The 24,635-nt window shown below is 50.7% G+C and overlaps 2 protein-coding genes across 5 annotated transcripts in view; both read left to right on the forward strand.

Annotated features, from left to right (window-relative positions):
• Window positions 1–505: 505 nt before the first annotated feature.
• NUDT16 (nudix hydrolase 16) lies at window positions 506–4,762 on the forward strand. Of its 2 annotated transcripts, none has more exons than XM_081895046.1 (3): window positions 506–687; window positions 2,432–2,720; window positions 3,453–4,762. In XM_081895046.1, the coding sequence occupies exons 1-3, from the start codon at window positions 547–549 to the stop codon at window positions 3,521–3,523; spliced, it is 501 nt and encodes a 166-aa protein (XP_081751172.1). In that variant the 5' UTR covers window positions 506–546; the 3' UTR covers window positions 3,524–4,762. The 2 variants fall into 2 exon arrangements, with proteins under 2 accessions (XP_081751172.1, XP_081751171.1); XM_081895045.1 differs by having other exon boundaries at window positions 2,432–2,704.
• A 5,114-nt stretch (window positions 4,763–9,876) lies between these two features.
• ARHGAP4 (Rho GTPase activating protein 4) overlaps window positions 9,877–24,635 on the forward strand; it is a 47,184-nt gene continuing 32,425 nt past the window's right edge. For all 3 annotated transcript variants that reach the window (XM_081895110.1, XM_081895112.1, XM_081895111.1), the window contains exon 1: window positions 9,877–10,329. In XM_081895110.1, the coding sequence (XP_081751236.1) occupies window positions 10,263–10,329 (67 nt within the window). In that variant the 5' untranslated portion in view covers window positions 9,877–10,262. The remainder of the gene's footprint in view (window positions 10,330–24,635) is intronic.

The raw sequence follows: 24,635 nt of genomic DNA on the forward strand, positions 1-24,635 counted from the left end.
AAAAACTAAAAACACAACGAAAACAGACCACTAACCCCCCTCGCCTCAGGCTTGGGACTGGATAACCCTTCAAACAGAGGACTTCTCCAGGCAGAGGGCTGCTTCTCTTTAAGTAGGCCACCCGGGCCGCTTTCTGGCGGGACACCTCGCAGCCTACCAGCCACGCTGCTGGGGTTCCTAGGGGAGCTTGGAGGGCGCAGGCCTCGGTGCTTCTTGGCGTGAGTTCGGCCTCGACCCTTAAGCGATCCTGAGCGTGCACCTTTGCTTTGCGCATTTAACGCAATGAGGCGGGGCGCGGACCAGAGGGGTTCGTCCTAAGGAGGAGAGGAAGGCGACGGGCTCCTGCGTCGCCTCGCAAGGTTTCGCAGGAGCGCGGCCGCCGCCGCCGAACTGCCTGAATGGGGAGACCCCGCGCGCCGCCACGGTTTCCTCCTCCGGAGCCTCTGATTGGCCGCAAGGAAAGTTCGGCGCGCGCTGATTGGAGGCGCGGTTTCCTCTCCGGCGCAGCTGGTGGACTCGGAAGGCGAGGGGCTCTGAGTCAGGGCGATGGGCGAGTGCCGGGCTCTGAGCAGGGCCGAAGCGCTGCAGCTGGCGCCGCCCGACTGGCAGCACGCTTGCCATGCCCTCCTGTACGCGCCCTGCCCCGGACGCCTCTTCGGGAAGTTCCCGCTGCGTTTCGCAGCGCTGGTGAGAAATGAGCTGGGGGGGGGGGAGACGGGGGGAGATCTGCCGGTTAGCAGGAAGAGTAAGCCCCCCGCGAATTTAAAAAAATGGGCGCTTGCAGACCACGCTTGGCTTGCTCAAAGCTCCGCAGCCCCGCGACCCGTTTTTAATGTCAGGGCTGCTTGCCTTGAACGGAAAGCCAAGTGTCCCTGGATGTCGCCTTTCGTTCACGGGCTGCTTTGGAAGGGAGGGCGGGATAGAAATTAAATCGTGAATGCTTCCTGCGGGTGACTGGCCTATTTTTCAGAGGAACAGCGTTGTAAATCTGTTGCAGCAGGAAGCGACGAAGAGGCTTGAAGACTAACGCATTTATTGTGCCACGACAGATTTGTTAGACTTTAGCGTGGCCATAGTTCTGGTTTACAATAGCTTATGGCTGCAAGCAATATTTATTGAGGCTGCAGTTTGAGGCAGGTGTGATTGAATCACTGCTGCACGTAGATAATTTTAGATTCCGGACTTAACGGTCTTCCGTCCCTGCTTCTTAAAAGGCAGCGTGTATTATTTAACTTAAACCTGTGGTGAGCCAGTCGTGTTGCTTTTGAGGGCCCGCCTGCTTCTTGAGCTGAGCTGGGGCCCTGGACCTTTGCCTCCAGGCCTGATGGTCCCACAGGATTGAATGCTCATCTGTTAAAAAAACCACACCGCTAAGAATAGTGTCCTGGCAGGGGAAATGATTATCCTAGCCTAGCCTTCTTTTTGATAGCTCCCCCCCCCCCAAGTTTAGCAACTTAGTGATAATTACCGGTAAGCTTTAGGGGGCAAAAGTTATGTGTCAGAAGGTGTGATTTTGAGGCATGTATTTTTGAAATTAAACAGTGCTGTCTCAGAACTCCTGGTATAAACACTGGGATTGATTTTGATGAGTTTGAAGTGGGTGGGGAGGTGGGCTGTTATCTTAAGACAGATGAGCCATCAACAAAACTGGTCACAAGAAACCAGGTTGTGCTTGAACTTTGTAAACCTGTGGGCTGCATTAGGGATCCAAGTGAGATCAGCGGGAAAAACTAACAGTTGCCAATAATTTCCTTTCTCAGCCTTTTCTAACAAGGACATAAAGCAGCCCCTCGAGAGCACTTCTGTGTCAAAGGGAAGGGCAAGCAACCTTGCCAAAAGGGGGGCAAGACATAGAATCATAGGGACCCTGAGGATCATCTAGTCCAACCCCCTGCAATGCAGGAATAGGCACCTGTCCCATGTACTGGGAATGGAGGAGAAAGGCAAAGAGTGTGGAGTTAGTTGATTCACCTTTGTAACAAATGGCCTTCGCTGGAGCACACCAGTAAATAAAAGGGCAGAAGAAGACCAGCTCCAACAATTTCGGTGAGCAGGGATGTTGAAAGCCTTCTGCAAAAGGCGAAACTGTACTGGAGAAATTTGCAGGTGATGATGAACAGGAGACCCAGAAATTGAAAAAAGTGAAGGTTAAGTGTTACTGAATGGCAGATGAAACTGGGTATGTTTTAGAGCTATCTTAGGGCAGTTCCAGACAACCTACCTCACAGGGTTGTTGTAAGGATAAAATGAGGGTGTGGAGGATGATGTATGCAAACTTGAGCTCCTTGGAGGAAAGATGAGCTATAAATGCAGATATTAAATAATAAGGGCAGGATCCCAAATCCAACCCACCATTTCATAAATCCAAAGTCGTATCCAGTGTTGCTGCTTTAAGAGAGCCAAAGCCCTGCTTTGTCTGTTCCCTTTGCAGATGCAGATGCGGTTCGATGGGCGCCTGGGGTTTCCCGGTGGATTTGTGGACCCGCAGGATGTGTCTCTGGAGGAGGGTCTGAATAGGGAGCTGCATGAAGAGTTGGGCCCTGGCGCTGCCTCCCTGCACGTGGCTGAGGACCACTACTTGAGCTCCCATGTGCCTGAGGGGCCACGGCGAGTGGTGACGCACTTCTACGCCAAGCAGCTTACCCTGGAGGAGCTCCGGACCCTAGAAGACAGGGCCACGCAGGCCAAAGAACACGGCTTAGAGGTGTGGGAAATACAGGGTAGGGTGCGGCTGGTCTTGTCTGGTTTGGGGACTGCCACACACTGGGCTGGTGTATGTATCCTGCATTATGTATTATGAACTTCTGGGCCAAGATAATGCCAGTTTCCCCCCAGAATCAGCTGAATTCTGCAGCTTGCCTGAATTACGTGAATTAAGAAGAATTATGCAGATTTTCTTAATTTGAACAATTTTCTCATCTATTTCCCCCAGTTTTGCATAATTTATTCTGGCCTTAATAGTCATGGAGTGGAAGAAAGAGCTTTGCAGGGCAGTGGCGTAGCGTGGGGGGTGCAGGGGGGGCCGGCCGCACCGGGCGCAACATCTGGAGGTTAGGGTTAGGGGGCGCAAATCCACGGGTTAGGGAGCGCAAATCCACGGGTTAGGGGGCGCAAATTACTTGCCTTGCCCCGGGTGCTGACAACCCACGCTACGCCACTGTTGCAGGGAGCTGAAGCGTCATCTCTGATCACTCAGCACCTTCTTTGGTTCCTGAGATTTGACCAGGTTTTGCCCCAAAATATTTGGAAGCCGCGGGGGCTAGAAACTGATGTTGTTATTTAAAGGAAGTTGAAATCTTCAGGGAGCTAAATTGTGTGCCCAAATATGATATTCTGTTCTCTTGCTGAACTCACATACTCCTGGTTGCTTCATGGGGTGGGGGGAGAGAAGGAGAGGAGGGAAGGGTTCAGAAGGGCATTTTTGACCTGATTTCCTTCCTCTGTGGCTTCAGGTGATGGGGCTCATCCGTGTCCCCCTCTATACCCTGCGCGATGGCGTTGGGGGGCTCCCAGCTTTCCTTAGCAACACTTTCATTGGCAATTTCCGGGAGCAGCTGATTCACGCCCTGGATACTCTTCAGCTCGTGCCAAGAGAGCAACTTCAGAAGGCAGTTACCATGACTCAGAAGAGACCTTGAGTGTCATTGGTTGTGGCTGCCACGTTCCAGCCTCTGACGGTTCTGTAACTGAATTCCCCCATGAACTTTAGACTCTTGAATGGAGCGGATGTAGCAGAGAAATCCAAGAATGTGGGAAGAGAGTGGCAACGGACCTTTCCCTCCCCCTACCCAAGGTGAATGGCTCAGTTCTGGTGAATCTAGCCCTGAAAAGGATTTAAGCATCCAGATGCCTGTTTAAAATATTGAAGATGGTAGGCAAGGGTTAAGAGAGTGAACCATCTGATCTTCCATGTGTGTAGATATATAAGACACACACACATGGTTTCTTGCACTAGGAGAATGGCACTACAAATAACACACTGACTCATCTGTGGTTTCTATTTTTCCATCTGTAATGTCAAACCTTCTGTCTCTGAGTTCCAGTATTTGTATATCATGGAAGTCGGGGTTTCCCTCCCCACAAAAGCCCATTGCACACCCCTATTGGTGTATTATTACTTTATCATTTCACAGCTGGAGTCTGCCTTTCTAATCTTTTACTAGTGCTTGAAGAATGGCTTAAGACATTTTGTGGCTCTTGACTCCTATAATATTTTTTATTAGCTCATATGGAAGTGGTAAATGGCCACTAGAGACAGTCATTATGTGTCTCCCTCCCACTGGTTTCTCTTTTTCCAATTTTGATGATGTGCTGACATGGGTGTAATAATTGTCAATTAAAGACTAGGAAGCTGCCATCATTCAGTTCATCAGCAAATAAATAGTTGCATAATTGGTTTTGCTGAATATGGGCCTTGGAAACACAAACTTCTCTGCTTGGAACAAATTATGCACACTTCATGGCGCCAGTGTGATTTACTTTTTGTTAAATCTCTGGTTACAGAATTCAGAATACCTTGTTGAGGACTGGGAGTGGAGTGGAAAAGGAATGGAAGAGCACATAGAGATAAGTGCTGTATGTATCCCATAATAATATCCATGCATCCATATGGCAGTGGGACAGAACTCAGCCTCTGGAAGATCTCTGCTGTCACTTGTTTTTAGAAACAAGTTTGTAAATCTTGTACTGATGAGAAGGGGCTTACAAGTTTTCTTTTTTTAAAAAAAATATTTTTTATTAAAGATTTTCTTGGTTTACAAAAGTGCCTTGTCTCTTTTTTCAGGCTGTACAGTCTTTTCTACAGATCAGCTACATGTGTTATGAGACATTAGTGTTGAGTACAGTATAAGGCCAGGAAGAAGATGCGGGGAGAGGAGGGGTGGCGGTGAAATTTTTATTTTTTTACAGTGTACATGTGGGGTTTTGTGTCAGCATCAACTGGGTAGGTTCTCCTTTTATTTGCTTATTACATTTCCTTGGTAGTGAGAGGGATTGGGGGGGGGTCCAGGGTGTGGATGCTTGTCTGTGGTTGTCTGCAGTGAGGTTTGTTTGCATTTGTGAAGTGGGGGGGGGGCTTGTTGGGTCAAGTAAGCCAGATTGATTTGTATGCTGTTGGTGGTATTCTTCTTGTCATCTTGTTGGGCTGTGTATGAGATAAAGGGAAGCCATACCGGGGTGAAAGAGTCCTCTTCTATTTGTCCCCGTGTCAGTTTGTCTGCTGGTTAGCTTTTCTCGTAAGGCTGGTCCATGTTTACTCCTGAGAGGTCTCTCCAGTGTCTGGCTATGAGGCTTCAGGCTGCTGAGAGTAGGTGGGTTATAAGCTCTGTATAATGTGAGTGGACATTATTATCTTGGAAGATGTTCGGTAGGGCCGGTTCAAATACCTGTTTAGTTATTTTCCATATCTCTTGTAGGACTGATGTCCAGAAGGGTTGTATTTTGGGGCATTCCCACCACATGTGGAGGCATGTGCCTGTGGAAGTGCAGCCTCTCCAACATTTTGGTGAGGTTCCTGGGCATATCAGTGCCAGTTTCCTTGGTGTTAGGTACCATCTGTTGGTGAGTTTGAGTGAGTTCCCATCTTTTGGCTGAGATGGATTTAAAGGGAGGTTTAGATCACATTCTAGTAGGTTTGAAAGTTTTCTGAGTAGTTTTTGATGAACTCTCACAATTCATAAAGGACTAAACAGGTGAAGAGGCAAAAAGAATTCCTGGTGGTCAGATTGCTTGGCCTTTTCCCATGAATAAGTTAAACACAATCTTAAAATTGCATAAATGGTGAGACCTCTCTAAATTAAATTGTGCAGAATTGTATTGGTATAGGGTCATTTTTAAAAAATGGCACAGCATCTCTTAGGATTTTCTGTGTCTCATTGTCAACTTCTCTGCAGTTTTGAGAGCTCGAAAAGAGTTGTGCAATTGTACCCTAACCCAAATTCTAAATTAGCATCTCATTTCAATCTGTTTTCCACTGAAATCCCCATTAGTCGGGAGTCAGGACTATAATGGGCCTTAAGTAGATAGGAGGTTCTGACCACATCATGTGTGTCTGCTTGTTTTCAATTAGCAACCCAGAATCTTTGTAGCAAATTATTGACTGCATGCAGGTTGGGTCACTAAGCACCTTTAAGGGCAAATACTGTTGAAAGGGTCTGCCTAATCAGCCACTTGACGTGACAATAATGTTTCACCTGGCTGCACACATGTCACACTGGTGTTCGCTGTGTCCCCAGACATGCAGTGGGCATGCTGCCAATGGTGGCTCTGGCCATGGCTGGTCCAAAACATTTTGGCCCTTGATGCGAACCATGAAATGGTGTCCCCCTTCCACCAGGGAAGCGGAGAAGTGAAGATCTACATCAGGAACAAGAGAGGAATAAAGATCTACAACAGGATCTGCAGCCCCTGTGGATCCTGCCATCTGAGGCAGTTGCCTCACCTTGCCTCATGGGTGGGCCGGCCCTGGCTGTGGCTCACCAGCACATGTTTCAGTGTGCCTGGTGACTCATGACTCCCTATTACAGTTTTCCAGGTGCACTGCAACCAAACCAGTTAAGTACAGTTGCTGTCTGATGATGACACTCCCTTTCAGAAGCACCCAAAAGCTGCAACCGCTTAGTAGCTGTGATTGATATTACTATAATTGATCATACATCTCCCCACTTGCGTGTGACCACATATATGTGCAGCATTAGGAAATAAATAAATAAATAGATTTGATCTGCAAAAAGACATAAAAAGGACAAAAATGGCCTGAAAAGAGAGGGAATACAGCTAGCTATCCTAGGAGCTTTTGCAACGGCAATCCCATGAATCTTTGGAGCTGGGTTTTTTTTGAGATGGCGCCTAAATGCATGGCATCGTCATCTTCCTCTGGTGCTGAGAAACCCAAGAAGAAGTGTGTGACTTAGAGGATGTTTACAGGCATTTTAGATGGTGTTCCCTCCCCACTATGCATGATTTCATGTATAGGAGCGGTACCCGGGAACGTAAGCCCTTTGTAAGGAGGGAGATGTCTGTAGTATTGCTTTTCTAGAGCTCAGATCAGTGCTCAGAAATAGATTTTTAAATGTATAAAACTTATTAAGGAAGCCTACTGCCTCCCGGTAGAAACAGCAGCTTGAATAGAAAGAGGAAGACCTATTTCCCCTCCACAATTTCCCCTTCTGCTGAACCCCAGCTGCCCTATGCATGTAGGGCTCTTTCTGCCTAATTATGCGTGTAAGGAAGGGGCTGGACTGGGCTTAATGTGAAGGCAGCATCAAAAATTTGACATAGTAAGCACATCTTTGCTTGGTGAAAGCTCTGCAAGGAGGTTGTCAGACAGGACCTTGGTGATGTGGCAGAGAGCCCTGCTCCCTCGCCCCCACTTCATCAAGCGCCCCCAGCTCCTAACTACCTTTTGATTTGCTGCTGCTGAGAGCTTCAAACACCACTTTATTATGAAAAACCTCTGTTAAGTGTGAACCCTGTGTTTACCTAGTCATTCCCCAGTGGCTCTCCATGTGCCCCCTTTGACTGGATTATACAAAGTGCTAGCAGGGGTGCTTTAAGTGTGTGTGATGGGCAAGAAAGAATGGGCTGGATGACCAGGGAGAGGGAAGCCTGTGGTTTGGGGGCCAAAAAGTGAGGTTGTCACCATCCCTCTGTCCCTTCCCCTCTCACTGAGTTCCTCATTTTTCCTCAAGTGCCAGCTAGGGTCTGCTTAGCAGCCCTGCCGAGGCCTCCTGGCTCCTGAGCGGCAGGCATTTTGCTGTTGCAGCTTTTGCCAGTGCGCCCCCTCCCTGCCTCTGCCCCCCCACCCTGCTGCCTCCCTCCAATCCCTTTTGCCTGTGAGAGGAGTGTGAAAATACTCTCTGAATAGATCTTCTTTGTGTATGTGTTTAGATATAAATAAAGCCTCATATATATATAATTAGAGATGTGTGGTTTTGCAGGCAGAGGGTAGATAATCTCCACTCTGAGAGTGCCTGTTCAGCTGCTCTGGGGTGGGTGTGCATGCAAGAGGACATCTGAACTCTGCTGAGACAGCGCAGGGTGTGGAATTGTAAGCAAATCAGCTTCCTGTGCTGGGAAGTCCCACTTGCAGTGGACTGCAGAGTGTGGAAGCTCCAGTTGCAGCTTGTGGGTGTTAACTATGGAGAGCTACAGTTATATTGGGTCACACAGCTATCGGTCATAGAGGGCACAAAATCAGGGACATTAATCTTTTAGTTGAACTGTCTTCCGTTTGTCTTTTCCAAAGAGCAGTGCAAAGTTGTGCATTCTACAATTTAAAGACTTACATAATGTATTGGTTTATTTATTGCACTCTGCCTTTCTGCTATAACCAATCCTCAGGGTGACAATTTCATGTTCAATCATAACGGTTCAAGTAATTAAATATCATAGCTGATTAGTATCTGTACATTTGCATGTTGCTGAAATACTAGATAGAAATATTGAAGGGTAGCTCCAAGCACTTAGCTATATTGCTGTTAGCGATGTCCTGTGAACCCAGATCTGCAGGTGATGGATACGACACCACTGGCAAATAACCAAGCATTTGATGGATAAGTGAAATGCTGCACCAGGGGCCCAAAGCAAATAATTCATCCCAGAGTAAAGGACCATATACAGTGGTACCTTGGGTTACAGACGCTTCAGGTTACAGACTCCGCTAACCCAGAAAGAGTACCTCGGGTTAAGAACTTTGCTTCAGGATGAGAACAGAAATCGTGTGGCGGCAGCAGGAGGCCCCATTAGCTAAAGTGGTACCTCAGGTTAAGAACAGTTTTAGGTTAAGAATGGACCTCCGGAATGAATTAAGTTCTTAACCAGAGGTACCACTGTAAACAAGAGCATCCTGGTTCCGGATGTAAGTTCACAGCTCTGTGGAGGTGTAATCTATCTCTCCAGAGAGCTTCTGGGTTTTTCAGTAACACACTAGGACCCAATGGAAGGAACAAAACGCCTCATCCAGCCTTTCCTAACCTAGTGCCCTCCAGATGGATGCCCAACTCCTATCAGCCATTGACCAAGCATGATGGGAGTTGTAGTTGAACAACATCTGGAGAGCGCCAGGTTGGGGAAGGCTGATCTAATCCAATGTTTGTGGAATGCTCCCCCAGGGAGGCTCACCTGGCACCTTCAGTACCTATATTTAGATGCCAGACAAAAATATTCCTCTTTCCCCAGGACTTTGGCTGATTAAACTATCTATATGGCCTTTTAATTTGTGGGGGGGGGGATTATTGATTTATTTATTTATTATGTTATGTGTGTTTGTGTTTTTATACTGAAAACTGCCCATGATCCTTGGATGAAGGGCAGTATATAAACTTAATAAATGAACAAATAAACATATGGCACTCAATGGACACAATGGTCTGACTTGAGAGCAGGCAAGTTCCTGTGTTGCTGATTCAAACAGTCAGTCGCCCTGGAGTTTGTTCACAGATCCCCACAGGATGTATGTAACAAGCATGTAACAAGGTGGCTGCACCTTTCCCTGACACCTCTACCTACCCAATGTCCACGCGCGTGCTTACTTTGGGGTCCCGATGCCTGCTTAAATGAGCCCAGGCTAACTGACCTAGGTCATATCAGCCTATGCCTGAACATTTGGGGCAACCCACACATTGCTGCCGTGTGGGGGGGGGGCAGCTCGTGTTTCCGAAGAAGAGCCCTGCTGGATCACAGGTCAACCATCTCGCCCAGCACCCTGCTCCCCCAGCAGCCCGCCAGACGCCCCCGCCGCCGCTAACGAGTGCAGTTGCCCCAGTTGTTGAAGAGACCCGTGTGAGCCGAGTTTTAACTCGTCGCTAGTAATTGCCAGGAAACGGGGCGGCGGCGGCGGCTTTTCAGTTACTCCAGCTCAATTGATGCGCAGAAGGCGGCGGCGGAGGAGGAGGGTGTGATCTGGTGGTGCAACCGTCGCTGCCGTCTCCGTGGGGCTTGTTGCCGGCCGGGCCTGCGTTGCCACAGGCTGGACAGGGCGACACAAAGCCTTTGGCTGCAGCCCTGGGAGAGGGAGAGCAGCGAGCGAGCGAGTGCGCGCCTGGCACGGGCTGCGCTTGTGGCTGGCACGGCGAGGAGGGGAGCCGGAGCGCAGCGGGTTAACGGCGCCGCTCCAGCCCCAGCTTCTGCCTCTGGGGAAGGGAAGCAGCAGAAGAAGGGAAGGGGGCGGCGCCTCGCCCGGGAGCGCGGCACACCGCGCCGCATCTGCCGGGCGCATCTTGCGGACAAGCCGGCCCTGCTGCGCCCCGGCCCGCACCGCCGGCATGAGCGCGCCGGGGAAAGCGCGCCGCGAGCGGGGCAGCCTGGCCGAGTACGAGACGCAGGTGAAAGGTAGGACGGGGGGCGGGGGGGATCGGGGGGGGCGGCGGCCGAGGGAGGTGCGCGGGCTGCAGTGGGGGAGGCTGCGCGGGGAGAAGGGGGCAGCCGGCGACGCCTGCGGGCCGGACAAGGGGCATCGCTGCGCGGGGAGGGCCGGGGGTGGGGCTGCGGACGCCAGGGCAGGCCAGGGGTGGGGAGGGCATTGTGTGCCAGGGGAGGCATTGCTGGCCGGGGTGGGCAGCTGTCGGGTGGCCGCTGCGCCAACGCAGCGCCGAGGGGCGGGCGGGCGTCGGGAGCAGCCAGCCGGGCATCTGCCTGCAGGTGCAAGTGGCGGCGGCTGCAGCGCGCTCTCCTGGCCCCCCTGGGCCTCGCTCGGGGGCGCGGGGGTCCAGGGCGCCGTTGCTCCTCCGTCCTCAGCTGCGTGACCGACCTCCAGCCGGCCAGGGGCCTCCCCACCGCCCCCTTCGGGGTGCTCCCGCGTCAAATACCAGCCGCGCTGGATTTCACTGCAGCTGCATTTATATGGCTGCGAGAGGAACGCTGTCTCTGTCTCTCTCTCCCCCACCCAAACCTAGAGAAATGTGACCCAGATTTTGTAGACGGGAGAATATTGTTGCTGGTGGTGGCGAGGCGTGACTGCAAACTCGGGTTCTTAGCGGGAGAGACGTGGTCGAGGGGTTGGAGCAAGAGGTGAGGTTCTTAAGGTGCAGAAAAAAGAAAGCCGTGCGCCGTGCCCGCGTGCCGAACTGACAGGAAAAGGACCCGGGCGTCCTCTGCCTCCCTGTAACCTCCCTCGGCTGTAAAACACTAATTTCCACTTCCCCTGTTAAGACACCCTTGCACAGCAAAGCTGTTGATTGTAACGCAACATCCCTTCTTGGGTTCCGGTCGTTCAACTTCCTCTAGGCTGGGTGAGTTGATCAGCCAGCAACGCTTCTCTCTCTGCCCCAGCGCTCCTCTGCTGCTCACCTCCTCAGGATCACAGCACCATTCTGGACCTGCCTAGGCTCACTGCTATCTTGCAACAAACCTCGACTGCCAACTCAAAGGCCTTCTGGGGCTCAAAATGTTACAAGCACCGGCACCAGCAATCCTGGCACCAAGGCAGTGCCCCTGGTCCCACTAGCAGGGCTGGTTCAAGGCGTTTTGGGTATCGGAGCCAGGAAGGCCAAGTGGTCCCAGCACCACACGCAGCAGTTGGCGTGGGGCACAATTTTGTTGAGATGCTCTTGTCCTCTTGCATGTGCCCTGCGAAACGACAGTTCGTCTTAATGGATATTTGCACAGTGCATTGGAGCCTAGCTGGTCACCTCTGTACATGCACACCATATATTCCCAGAGTGGCTTAAAAACTAGTCCCTCTTCCCAGGCAGTTCTGGGAACTGCAGCTCTGTGAGGGGAAGAGGGGTCTCCAAACAACTCTCAGCAGCACCCGTAACAAACTGCAGTTCCCAGGATGTTTTGCAAGGGGAGAGGAGCCATGATGGTCAAAGTGGGTTTAATAGGGCTTTAAATGCATGGTGCAGATGGGGCCTTGTCTCCCTTTCTGCCACTGAAAAATATACAAGGCGGAAGGCAGTGGTGGACCTACGCTTCTGGGGCCCTGAAGCTTGAAGTGTCATGGGGGCCCCTTTGCAACCAGCAACAAGGTCTGGGGAACCGCTGTTCTCTTCTTCAATGGGGTTGTTCCACGACAGGCCACCATACTTTACAATATCTGTGCTACTAACTCTCAAACTTTGGGATTGTTACAATATATACAACAACAAAAATTGATCAATTTTACTCAAATCAGTGAGCCTCAAATTAGATCTACTAGACCCCAAAATTTTAAGCAAGTCACTTCTGGGGCCCTTCTGGGATTCGGGGCCCTGAAGCTTAAGCTTCATTAGTTCCATAACAGACTGAAGGAGATGCTTTGTCTTATGGCAGCAGCCTCTCCCTGCTACTAGGTCTAATTTCCTCTTTGAGTACCTCGCCAGACCTCTTGTTACCACTACTCCTATACCCCCAATGCTTTACAAAGCTGGGCACCATTCCCACGGTTGGTGCCTGCCCCACTCTGCCATTCTGCATCTTAGGTGAGCAAGAATGTTTCAAACTTCATACTGTAGTCAGGTGCTTTGAGCAAGAGCGAAGCTGAGGTTAAATATTCTGGAAAAACAAACCCCTCTCTCTCCTGCTAACAGAAACTGCCCTGCCCTGAAGCAAAATGTGGCACAGCTGTGCAGGGCTGGCCCAGAATGGTTGCTGCCTGAGGCAGAGCAAGAAATGGCTTAGCCCCCACAACCCACAAGTCAAGCTGCATAGGACCCAAGTCCAGTTCAGTTATTTGGCACCTGAGGCAGAAAACCCCCCTCCTAGGCAGCAAAAACACAACGCTCAATAAATGAAAGAACCAACAACTGCAAACCTTCCTTTCTGCCAGGCAAAGAAATAGTTCTGCTGCCGCCTCAGATATTATGTCAGGTTTTGGCTACAGTATTTTGATTTGACAAACTCACAGGTTTTAACTAAGATGGTCACTTCAGGGGGCTGTCATCATGGAGACGGACACCAAGCAGGTTGTGTGTGTGTGTGTGTGTGTGTGTGTGTGAGAGAGAGAGAGAGAGAGAGAGAGAGAGAGAGAGAGAGAGAGAGAGGGGCTGCCCTTTAGCTTCAGGAAGAGAAAAGGCTGAACCAGCCTGTTTTTAAATGCTGTGATCTAAATATCAGCTGAGGTGGAAGCTGGCAGGTGAACTTTGGTGGAGTTTATGCCCAACAGACATTATTATTATTTCCATACCCTGCCTGTCTGGGTGGCTTCCATAATAAAACCAAACATTAAAACAAAATTGTTGTTTATTGTGTATTTATTAAGATGAGTTACTCCTCATCCTTCTATTGCAATCACAATATTCAAAGTGACTTACAACTTTATTTTATTCTTTTTAAAAATAAGACTACAAATTTCAAGCAGGGCAATCTGTGAAACCTCTCCCTCTCTTAATAAGCCATGTTTTTATGAATGAGAGAGCAAATATTGTTTACCTGCGCTGATGCTGTGGGATACGGTGGGCTATAAATCTGACTGCAGGCCCTTGAACTTCTGACCTCTGCACTTGTCAGTGCAATCACACACCCCCTTTCCCCCTCCCCTCCTCCGCCACCACCAGGGGCGACTGGTACAGATGCCTCCAAGAGGGGCTCAAAGCGCCTTCCGATCTTGTCTTTGGTACCAAGCCTCCAGCACCTCCACCTCTACACCATGTTCTCATGCAAGTATTAAGCCATACACAGTGGGGGTTGGACCTAGATCCCCCTAATTCCCCTCTCTGTCTCTGTCTCTCTCCAGCCAACTCATTCCCCTTTCCCCATTTTCCCAACTGAGCTTTCTCTCTTCCCTCTTGCTCATTGGGTTGAGTTCAGCTTCCAAGTTGTCAGTTCTGATTTTTCAGAGGCTTTTGTGAAGAGGGTTGGGGGAAGGGCTTCCGACCATTTCTCCATCCCCTCGCTGCTTTGCCTTGGCTTCTGCTGATAAATCTGGCAAACGAAGGGGTCTCCCTGTGCCCTTGCTTCCTTCTGCTAACCCAGCAGACTCCTAGCTGCCTTGGCCCTGCAGGGCTGCGAGCTTGAACTCTTGTGTTCTGAAGAGAGGATTGGGGGAGGTTCAGCCAACCCTCTTCCTTTTGTTCACTTTTGCTGTTTTATTCTTGTTTTGCTGCTTCCTCTACTTCATTGCGGCCGCTTTTCTCTGTCCAGGCTATGAAATACACCATGGGAAGAACGTAAATGGGAATTAAGTAAAATCAAAATTCTGCACAATGGCAACCCAAATCCTTCATCAACAAAAGCTGAATCATGTATATATAGCAGCTGGGATGGCTCAGTGGATAGAGCATGAGACGCTTAATCTCAGGGTCCTGGGTTTGAGCCCCACAGCGGGCAGAAGATTCCTGCATTGCAGGGGGTTGGATGAGATGACCCACAAGGTCCCTTCCAGCTCTACAATTCTATGATTCCATGTCACCCAGATAGATTGTGAAAATTGAGAAATTATGCTGTATTACTCTTGTACTGCTGATTCCTGCAGTTATATGCTGTATATAAAAACATTTTATGTAAATCTACCCTTGTTTTGGTAATCATGTGGAAAAGTGAGAATGATGCATCTCACTTACTTCCTGACCCCTAGAAATATTATTTAGCCCACACTTTCAGGCACAACTTCACATTTGTGAGGAGTAGAAACTTGCTTTAAAAAAGCAGCAGGTCATATTCCCAGGAAGCTTAATTGCCCCCTGATACCACAATCTGCATTGTTCCTGCTCTCATGCAGAATTGCATCACTTACCCAGTCCCGTTTACAGCACAAACTCTAGGGTAGTTCAGCACAAACTCTAGGGTAGCACAAACTCCAGGTGTGGGCAAGGGTGTATGAATATGGCTGTCCAGAACCAAGGGGAGCCATGTTTTGTAAAGGAACAACTTTCTATGCAGATGAAGCCTTAGGCTGCTATCTTACTGAGATGATGTCAGCAAAACTTACTTGCCCACAAAAGTTTTTACTAGCCTGTTTGATCTCATATACCTGGTTAGCCATCTGCGTCTGAAGTAGAGTGGGGTATGTCTTCTAAACTATGAAAGCTTCTCTGCCAAGTCACCTGGAGCAAATTCTTACAAGCTGCAGGCAACTAGTAACATGGTTATTTACAAGCCTGCTGCCTCTGAGTAAATCAGTCAATTTCTTAGACCAGCCTTCTCCCACCCACCCTCCAGATATTTTGGACTACAATTTCCATCAGCCCCAGTCAGCAAAGCCAACAATCTGGGCTGATGGGATTTGTGGTCAAAAACACGTAGGGGGCACCAGGGTGGGGAAGCTGCCTTGGACAAAATTACCAAGGCCTGTAGTGCACCCAGCTTGGATGATCAGCAATTTGCCCATTATCCAGCATGGCTGGAGCACCTGCAAACCCTTTGTGTGAGATGCCTGCTGTCTAACACTTGATGAATCAAACCAGTCATAGCTGTACTGTTTGTCTCAGAGCATCACTTCTTAGGCCCTGCAGTCTTTCAATACAGTGGTACCTCGGGTTACATACTCTTCAGGTTACAGACGCCGCTAACCCAGAAATAGTACCTCGGGTTAAGAACTTTGCTTCAGGATGAGAACAGAAATCGTGCTCCGGCGGCACAGCGGCAGCAGGAGGCCCCATTAGCTAAAGTGGTGCTTCAGCAGGTTAGGAACAGTTTCAGGTTAAGAACGGACCTCCGGAACGAATTAAGTCCTTAACCCGAGGTACCACTGTATTAACTTTCTGCAAGCATGGTGGTTCTTGAGTCTGTTTGCAGCCGGTGATCAATGCCAAAGTACAAAACGCATGCATGCTGTGACATTTTTTGAGTGGTACACACTTGCCTGTATAAATTGAACTATTTCTGTTCCCAATGAATACAAATGGCCATGGAGAAATGATTAGATTTCCTTTTGCATACATTTTAATGCCATGATTTATATGCATGTGTGGCTTTCCTATTTGTGTTTTAATGTCTGGATACATGGGAGTTGCTCTCAGCTGAGCCAGTACAGTAGCGTTATGCATGTTCATATACCTTGGTGGATATATGTATATGCTCAAAGCGATGATTTTTGCTTGGCTTTGCATTTCTGGATACACCAGTGCTGCTACAGCTGTTTTACATGTGTTTATCACACATTTTTGTCTTTCTGTTTGCTGTTGTTTGGTTGGCGTTTATGGTTGTGTGGATCAACATTTAATGTCCTGCCAGGTATTCTAGAATGCAGTGACTGTCTGACCTGTTGCTAGATGGTTATTTTAAAAAATACTTGCTATGTGGAAAATGCAAATACAATGATTGGGGTTCCCTATCTATTTTTGTAGGTACTGTATACTTTAATTGTTCTTTTAAAACTTCCACCCCCCAAATTAGCTTTCCATATGATGCTTTTACGAAGGTGGTTCTGCCATGAGGTTAGTGAGGTTTTTGTGAGAGAATTTGCCTGAAACAAAGCAGTAAATCACACACAGAGAGATGCGCGTCATGATGCATATAGTTGATATAGTTTGGTCTGTAGAAGCATATTTTTTAGACCAATGAAAAGTGAGCATGAGGTGTTCCCAAGCTGTTCGTATGCTCAGATAAACAATCAGAGCCTTGGAAAGGATCAGACACAATGAAATCGTGTATGGGAGGGTTACAACATCATCTATAAAACCAAGGAGTGTGTACACAGGTCAGAAAGCTTGAATAAGCATACAGGTTTTAAAGAGCTGTTTAAATGCCATTACTGTCTCTGCTTCTTGAATTACCTGAAGGAGGGCATTCCAGAGGGTGGTAGCTACCACTTTTATCTTAACAAAGGCCCAATTTTTTGTGTGTAAAAACTTGAGTGGGTTTTTCTGTCAGTTTAATGAAATTTATTAGAGAAATTTATTATATCAAATATACCAATACAGAGCAGTTCTATACAGTACATCAACTACACCTGGGGTGGACAAGAGATTTGCTCCTGTGGCTACACTGGTGGAACAACTGTCATATCCTATCTTCCCTCTGCCTGGGGGGGGGGGGGCAGAATGGCGCAATCAGAAGACATGAAAGCCATGTAAAAATGGCAGATCTGGTTCTCAGCATCCTTGGAAGCGTGACCACAGCCCACCAATCAGGGAATGTGCTGGAGATGATGCCCATGCGTCACCCATATGTGGAGGGAGCCAATTCATTCAATACTGGGACAGTGAGAGTTTCTTCCCCTTGTAAATAGAAGGGGCATGGTGTTGGAGTGGGCAGTTCCAGTCAGGACTGTGGCAAGGGCCCCTCCCCATGCTGTGGCCCTGATTCTGCTCCTCCCTCCCCCCAGAGTGTAGTTAGGTAATTTTAGATTCTAGACATAATGCTGAATTAGATGGTAATGTATATTACTTCACTGACTTAAAATGGGTAAGCCAGCTCTGCTGTTCTCAGTGGGGCCCTGGATGTCTGTCCTCAATCCTGTCCTGATGGCACCAAACTGCCCCCCACAATGTGCTATTAGTTAAAGTATTATGAACTACATAATGCCCAATGGTCCCATTTTATGCAGGACATCCCAGATTGACAGAAGCCTCCCCAGCCTCTGATCTCAATCCCAGATGTCCCATTTTGGCCAGAGCCCAGGACCAAAAGATGGGCTTTTTTTTGTCCCACCCTGTGGCATGAGCCAGTTGGCCCACACCAGAGTGTGGAAGAAAATAAGGGAAGCAATACCTACCTTGGCCCCGGGCATTACTGCTCTTCCTCTTCCTTCCATCTCAGCACTTCCGGAAGCTGATTTCTGGAAGTATGTCTGTGGCGCTGGCAGAGGAGGAGGAGGCCATGGACAAAGGTACAATGGAGGAGGGTGGGTGACAGCAAGCAAGGGAGGCAACAAGTAGGTGAGGGATGGAGGTATCGAGAGGGTGGTGAGGTGCCTCGATTTGCCCTCAATGGCAAACTATAGTCACAACTAATGTAATGCTTAGTCTGATCTTAGTTTAACACAGTGGTGTTTAATTTCTTGCCTGCAAGGAACCCATTCCTTGCCTGCCAAGGACTCTAATTGTGTTGAAAAGATTTTTCAGACAAGTTCAATGGTGCATTTTCAGACCACGAAGGGAGCTCCTGAAGTTTTATGGCCTCACATGAGCACAGAATGCTCAGTGCTCTTCTTCCCTGTGTCCATGTGCTGCAGAGAAATTACTAGTGCTAATGGCATGCAAGGTTGTCCATCATTACTGGTCCATCATTACTGCCCCTTCCCCTGCTCTCCTGGGATTAATATGAACCAGGGATCAGCCCCTGAACATGTATGAAATAAGTATATGCATATGTGTCACGGCCACCCAGGACGGGTCCCAGCTCACAAGAGACCTCACTCCGTTGCAGTTTATTTACAGGAAAAGTTTATTGAAGATTTCTGCTTCTCGTGCAGTTCAGCATCGTGGCCGTACGTCTGTCACGTTAGACCGCTGAAGTCCCCTCTGACTCCTCCCCTCTTCCACACCAACTTAATAGCCTGGCTCTAGACCACCTCTTCCTCTCCTTTCTTTTCCGCAGGGTCTTCCTGCCCCCCTGGGTTCCCTCTCTCCGTGACTCGCCTGAGGCTGAATCCTCTGCCGCCTCTTCCCCCCTCCTTCTGGCTTTAGGGCCGGGCTCCTCCCCTGAGCTCTCTCCACTTCCGCGCGCCTCTACGTTTGAACTTGGCGCGCGTACGTTGCTGCTGACCTTTCTTTCGACCGCTACACCACCCCTTGTTCTGCTCTCCACCCTTTCCGGCTGAACACCTTGCTCCAACCCCCTTTCTCTGTTCTCTCCTAATCCTGCTCCCTCCGAGAGGCTGACGACTCCACCCCCTTTACTCCGTTCCGGCTGAGACGCCTCTTGCTGCGTCTGTCTTCCACTGGGCTCCTCTCCGCTTCTCCCTTCTCCTCCCTTTTGCTTGATTAAGGTAACCCCCTTTTGAGAATCCTCTGACTCGCTGCTCAGACTCGTGGATTCCCTCAGAATTCCGTCATCTTCTTCCTCATCCTTCTGCCCCTCCTCCCACTCGCTCTCCGTCTCCTCTGTCATCTCCTCCTCTCTCCCAGAAACCCTGACATCCATCCCCCCCTCGAAGCCCCCCCTTCCCCCCTCCCGCTCGCCGGGTGCAGGTTGAGGAAAACGTGGTTCTTCCGGGGTCGGTTCAGGATACAAGTTGTCCACTTCAACGTTCTCCTCTGTCATCTCCGTATATGTGTGTTCGAACTCGGGTTCCCCACCCACAGACCTCACAGTCTCTTCCTCCATCACTGCTTCTCCTGGCGCTGCCTGCCAAGGACCTACCATCCATCTCTGACTCCATGCCTCCCTTGGCTGATCCACCCACCAACAAGGGCCTGTCTCCTCCCCCCCCAGTCTCGGATCCCTGGTCGGGCTTGTTTCGGGCGTATGGCCCTCGGGTGAGGAGAAACCCTCGAACGTGCTGTCTGACAAAGTGGGCGTGAAAAGCCAATCATCAAAATACTCCTCGGGCATGGGCTTGTGCGGAAAAAGTGCATGGAACTCCTCCTTCAACAGGGGTTCGTCCAACGCGTAACCCGGCACCCAGCTATTGGCAGAGGCCGGAGTGCCTTCCCTGGCTAGAAAATATTCAACTCCCTCCTCCCCCCATCTCGAGTCCAGTATCTCTGTGACCTCGTTAAGAGGTTCTGGTCTTGGCGATTCCCCCCCCTCAGGCGCCCTCCTACGTGGCTCTGGGAGTGCTCCTGACTCTTGAAACCTGTGTGGGGTTTTGTAGGGAGTGAGCACCGACCTATGAAAGACCGGGTGCACCCTGGAACCCTCCGGAAGGGCTAGACGGAAAGCCACCGGATTGATCTTAGCCTCAACTTGATATGGCCCTAGCTGCCTGTGTCCTAACTTCTTCTTGGCCAATGACCTGGCCGGCATCGCGTGGGCTGCTAACCACACCCAGTCCCCAATCTGGATGTCCTCTCCCGCCCTCCTGTGCTTATCGGCCTGCACCTTATACGCCTGTTTTGCCAGCTCCAAATGTCTCCGCAGCTCCTCGTGCACCTCTTGCAACTCCGCTGCAAAGTGGTCGGCATCTTGAGGCCCCCCCCCTCCTGGTGCCGCAAATCTCGGGAAGGTTCTGGGATGACGGCCATTGTTCGCGAAGAAAGGCGTCACCCCGGTGGATGCGTGTTTCGTGTTGTTGTAGGCGAATTCGGCCATCGGCAGATAGTCCACCCACGCCGCAGGTCGCTGGTTGGCGTAGCACCGCAGGTACTGCTGCATGATCGCGTTGACCCTCTCCGCTTGACCGTTGGTTTGTGGATGTCTCGCCGATGTCAGGTTGATTTTGACGTGCAAGATGCCCAGAAGCTTTCGCCAGAAAGTGGAAACAAACTGGCGCCCCCTGTCGGACAAGACGGACTGCGGAAGTCCATGCACTCTGAAGACGTGATCGATGAAGAGCTTTGCGGTCTGTTCTGCCGTCGCCACCTTGGCACAAGGGATGAAATGCGCCATCTTGGTGAACAAGTCCACCACCACTAACACCGCCGTCTTACCTCTGGAGCTGGGCAGGTCCGTAACAAAGTCCAACGCTACCCTCTCCCACGGTTGCTGCGGTGTCTCCAGCGGTTCTAGCAATCCCGCCTGCTTCTGGTGCACTGGTTTGGACCTCTGGCAGATATCACACCTGGCGACGTAGTCCGCCACCTCTCCTCTCATCTGGGGCCACCAAAAGTCTCTAGCCACCAACTCCATCGTCTTCTCTTTGCCGAAATGGCCTGCACTAGGGGCGTCATGCAATTGTTGCAGAACCTTGGCTCGAAGATCGTCGGTGGGCACGTAAAGGGCACCCTTACGAGTCAAAAGTCCATCTTGCAATTGGAACTCATCGTTGTCTCGCGACCCTCCGCGTAGCTCCTCCATCTTGGACTGTGCAAACTGATCCCTTTGCAACGCGCGTCGCACCGCGTCCAGGTCGACTGCGATGGTAGCGCACGTCCACGCCTGCGGTGCGAAAATGTGCTTTGCTGCGATTGGAGCTGCTTCCTCCAAGTATTGCGGCTTTCGGGACAGCGCGTCTGCAATAACATTGGAGTCTCCTGGGATGTATTCTATTTTGAAGTCGAAATCCGCAAAGAACTCCGCCCAGCGCATGTGTCGCTGGGTCTGTAACTTAGCCGTCCGCCAATACTCTAAGTTCTTGTGATCCGTGCGGACTTGCACCGTGTGCTTGGCTCCTATTAAGAAGTGTCGCCACGCTTTGAAAGCTGCATGAATGGCCAACAACTCCCTGTCCCATATGGTATAATTGCGCTCCGTCTTGCTGAGCTTCCGGGAGTAGAACGCACCCGGTCTCCAGTTGCCGTGTGAATCCTCTTGCAAAAGAACGGCCCCAACCGCTCTGTCTGACGCATCGGTCTCTACCCGCATGGGTCTGCCGGGATTCACGTGGAGCAGCTGCTCTTCGGAGGCGAAAAGACCTTTAAGCGTCCGGAAGGACCGCTCCGCTTGTTCGGTCCAGACGAACTTCTTCTTCTTGGAACTGAGGGTGTCAGTGATAGCCGCCGTCGCGTTCGCAAAACCTTTAATAAACTTGCGGTAAAAATTGGCAAAGCCGATGAACCTCTGGACCTCTTTCCGATTTCGAGGGCTTTTCCAGTCCAACAGCGCTTGAACCTTAGCCCTGTCCATGGCCAGTCCCTCGTCGGACAACTTGTAGCCAAGGAAATCAACCTCTCTGACATCAAACTGGCATTTTTCCAACTTGGCGTACAGCCTGTGGTCCTTCAGCCTCTGCAGGACCTCCCTCACGTCCTTATCGTGATCCTCCGGCGATTCCGAGAAAATCAGGATATCGTCGAGAAAGCAGACACACTTCTTGTAGAGGAGACCTGCTAGCACGTGGTGCATAAATGCTTGAAAAACGTGGCTGCCATTTTGGAGACCGAAAGGCATGACTCTGTATTCGTATGTGCCCAGAGGGGTGAACATGGCGGTCTTCCACTCATCTCCTTTCCGGATGCGGATGAGATTGTAAGCTCCACGTAGGTCCAGCTTGGTGAAAATCTTGCCCCTCCTGACGGTCGCTAAAAGGTCGTCAATCTTGGGCATGGGGAAAGCTTTGGGCTTAGTCAAGCTGTTTATGAACCTGTAATCCACTATAAGCCTTTTTTGGGGCGTGTTTTTCTTCTTCACAAAGAACACAGGGCTGCCACCCGCTGCTTTAGATTCCTGGATGAAACCTCGCTTGAGGTTATGGTCTATGAACTCCCGAAGCTCTTGCATCTCGTCTTCCGACATGGAGTACAGCTTGGCAGCAGGCAGTTGCGCCCCTGGCACTAAATCAATCGCGCAGTCGTAAGGTCTGTGAGGCGGCAACTTGTCAGCTTCCTTCTCACAGAAAACCTCCAAGAAGTCCTGGTACTTGTGAGGCACTGTTTGCACCATACCCAGATGCAACTGCTGCTCGGCTTCTCCTCCCTGATCGGTCTGAAAGCAATGCTGAGCACAATACGATGAACAAAAGGTGATCTGCCGCTGGTACCACGCAACCGCGGGACTGTGCCTCTCCAGCCAACTCATGCCTAACACGATGGGTGTGTCCGATAAGTGGGTGACATTGAAACTAATAAGTTCTCGATGGTTGCCAATCTGCATCATCATGGGAGGGGTTTGCTGCACCACTTGCCCCCCCAGCAACTTCCTGCCGTCTACCGTGACCACGTTTAGAGGCGTCGTTGCAGGCAGGAGCGCCATGTTGTGCTGCTTAACGAACTGCAGTCCCACGAAGTCGGCGTTGCTTCCCGAATCGATCGTTATTGGAACCTCGAGGAGTCTCCCATCAGGCAACTGGAGTGTTGCTGTGAGCAGAACTGCCGGTCTGGGAGGCAAAGGGTCCACGCTCTGCAGTGATGCTGGGGGCTTGTCTACAGATCCGCCTGGCTGAGCCCCAGTAGCTCTGCTTCCAGCCAGGCACTGTCGTTTCCCTGAAGCTGCTCCCCTGGTTGCACCTCTGCTGTTACAGTTGCCAGTGCTGCAGTGTGCTTCTGGAGCCTCTGGGGGCACTCTTTCGCCATATGGTGCGCACTGTCACAGATGTAACACTTCCTGGTTCCTCTAGGAGGCTTCGCTTTGGCTGCACCAGGAACAGGGCTCTGGGATGGCTTCTGAGCCCTAGCACCACCAATCTCCATTGGCTCCTCGCTGTCCTTCCCCATTGGCGAGGGGTGCGCACGGCTGAAATCCCTGTGCACAAAAGGGAGAGTCCTCGCTTGCGCACGCGCTTGGGGCCCGTCCTCCTCGTGCCACGGACGTCCCTCATGTCGAATTCCAATAGCTAAAGCCCGTTGCACCACGTCTTCTAGGGTCTGGGGTCTGTCCCCCCTAGCGATCTCATCCTTGATGGGGGGGCTCAATCCCTCCCAAAAAAGATCTCTGACCGGCTTACTGTCCTTTGGCCAATCTAAGGCGGTGAGCAATGCAAAAAATTTAGAGTGGTATTGGCGCACAGTCGCTTTCCCCTGCCTCAGCCCGTGCATTTGACGGCGCGCAATGTCCACATCCACAGAGGATTGAAAACAAGAATCCATCGCTTTGATGAACGCAGTTGAATTGCGACGGGCCGGTCCATCTTCGCGCCACAGATTGCGTAGCCAAGCCCTGGCCTCCCCATGCAGGTGCGAAACAATGAACCCCACTTTCTCCTCCTCATCTTTAAAATCGTGACGGAGTAAATGCAGTGCATATACGACGTCCGCTCTGAAATTGGGATAGTCTTGCAAGTTGCCATTAAAATGCGGAACCAGGGCACCCCCCCTCCGTCCAAGCGCAATGCCCTCCGCTCTGGAACCTGGGGCCCCCGCCCTGTCCGCGTGTTCCCACCTTGCCTGCAAATCCTGGCACGTCTTCTCCAAGTCGTCATTCTTCTTCTGCGAAGCAATGACTGCCGATGTGAGAGCGGTAACCTGATCCCGCAGTGCAACCAGCTGCTCCTCAGCGCTCATGGCTGCTCCCGTTCGTGAGCTTCGCAAAAAAAATTTTTTGCTTTCTGAGAGGGGACTTACTGTCACGGCCACCCAGGACGGGTCCCAGCTCACAAGAGACCTCACTCCGTTGCAGTTTATTTACAGGAAAAGTTTATTGAAGATTTCTGCTTCTCGTGCAGTTCAGCATCGTGGCCGTACGTCTGTCACGTTAGACCGCTGAAGTCCCCTCTGACTCCTCCCCTCTTCCACACCAACTTAATAGCCTGGCTCTAGACCACCTCTTCCTCTCCTTTCTTTTCCGCAGGGTCTTCCTGCCCCCCTGGGTTCCCTCTCTCCGTGACTCGCCTGAGGCTGAATCCTCTGCCGCCTCTTCCCCCCTCCTTCTGGCTTTAGGGCCGGGCTCCTCCCCTGAGCTCTCTCCACTTCCGCGCGCCTCTACGTTTGAACTTGGCGCGCGTACGTTGCTGCTGACCTTTCTTTCGACCGCTACACCACCCCTTGTTCTGCTCTCCACCCTTTCCGGCTGAACACCTTGCTCCAACCCCCTTTCTCTGTTCTCTCCTAATCCTGCTCCCTCCGAGAGGCTGACGACTCCACCCCCTTTACTCCGTTCCGGCTGAGACGCCTCTTGCTGCGTCTGTCTTCCACTGGGCTCCTCTCCGCTTCTCCCTTCTCCTCCCTTTTGCTTGATTAAGGTAACCCCCTTTTGAGAATCCTCTGACTCGCTGCTCAGACTCGTGGATTCCCTCAGAATTCCGTCATCTTCTTCCTCATCCTTCTGCCCCTCCTCCCACTCGCTCTCCGTCTCCTCTGTCA

This window comes from Podarcis melisellensis, assembly GCF_964234715.1.
Source record: "Podarcis melisellensis genome assembly, chromosome: 17".
Classification (NCBI taxonomy): domain Eukaryota; kingdom Metazoa; phylum Chordata; class Lepidosauria; order Squamata; family Lacertidae; genus Podarcis; species Podarcis melisellensis.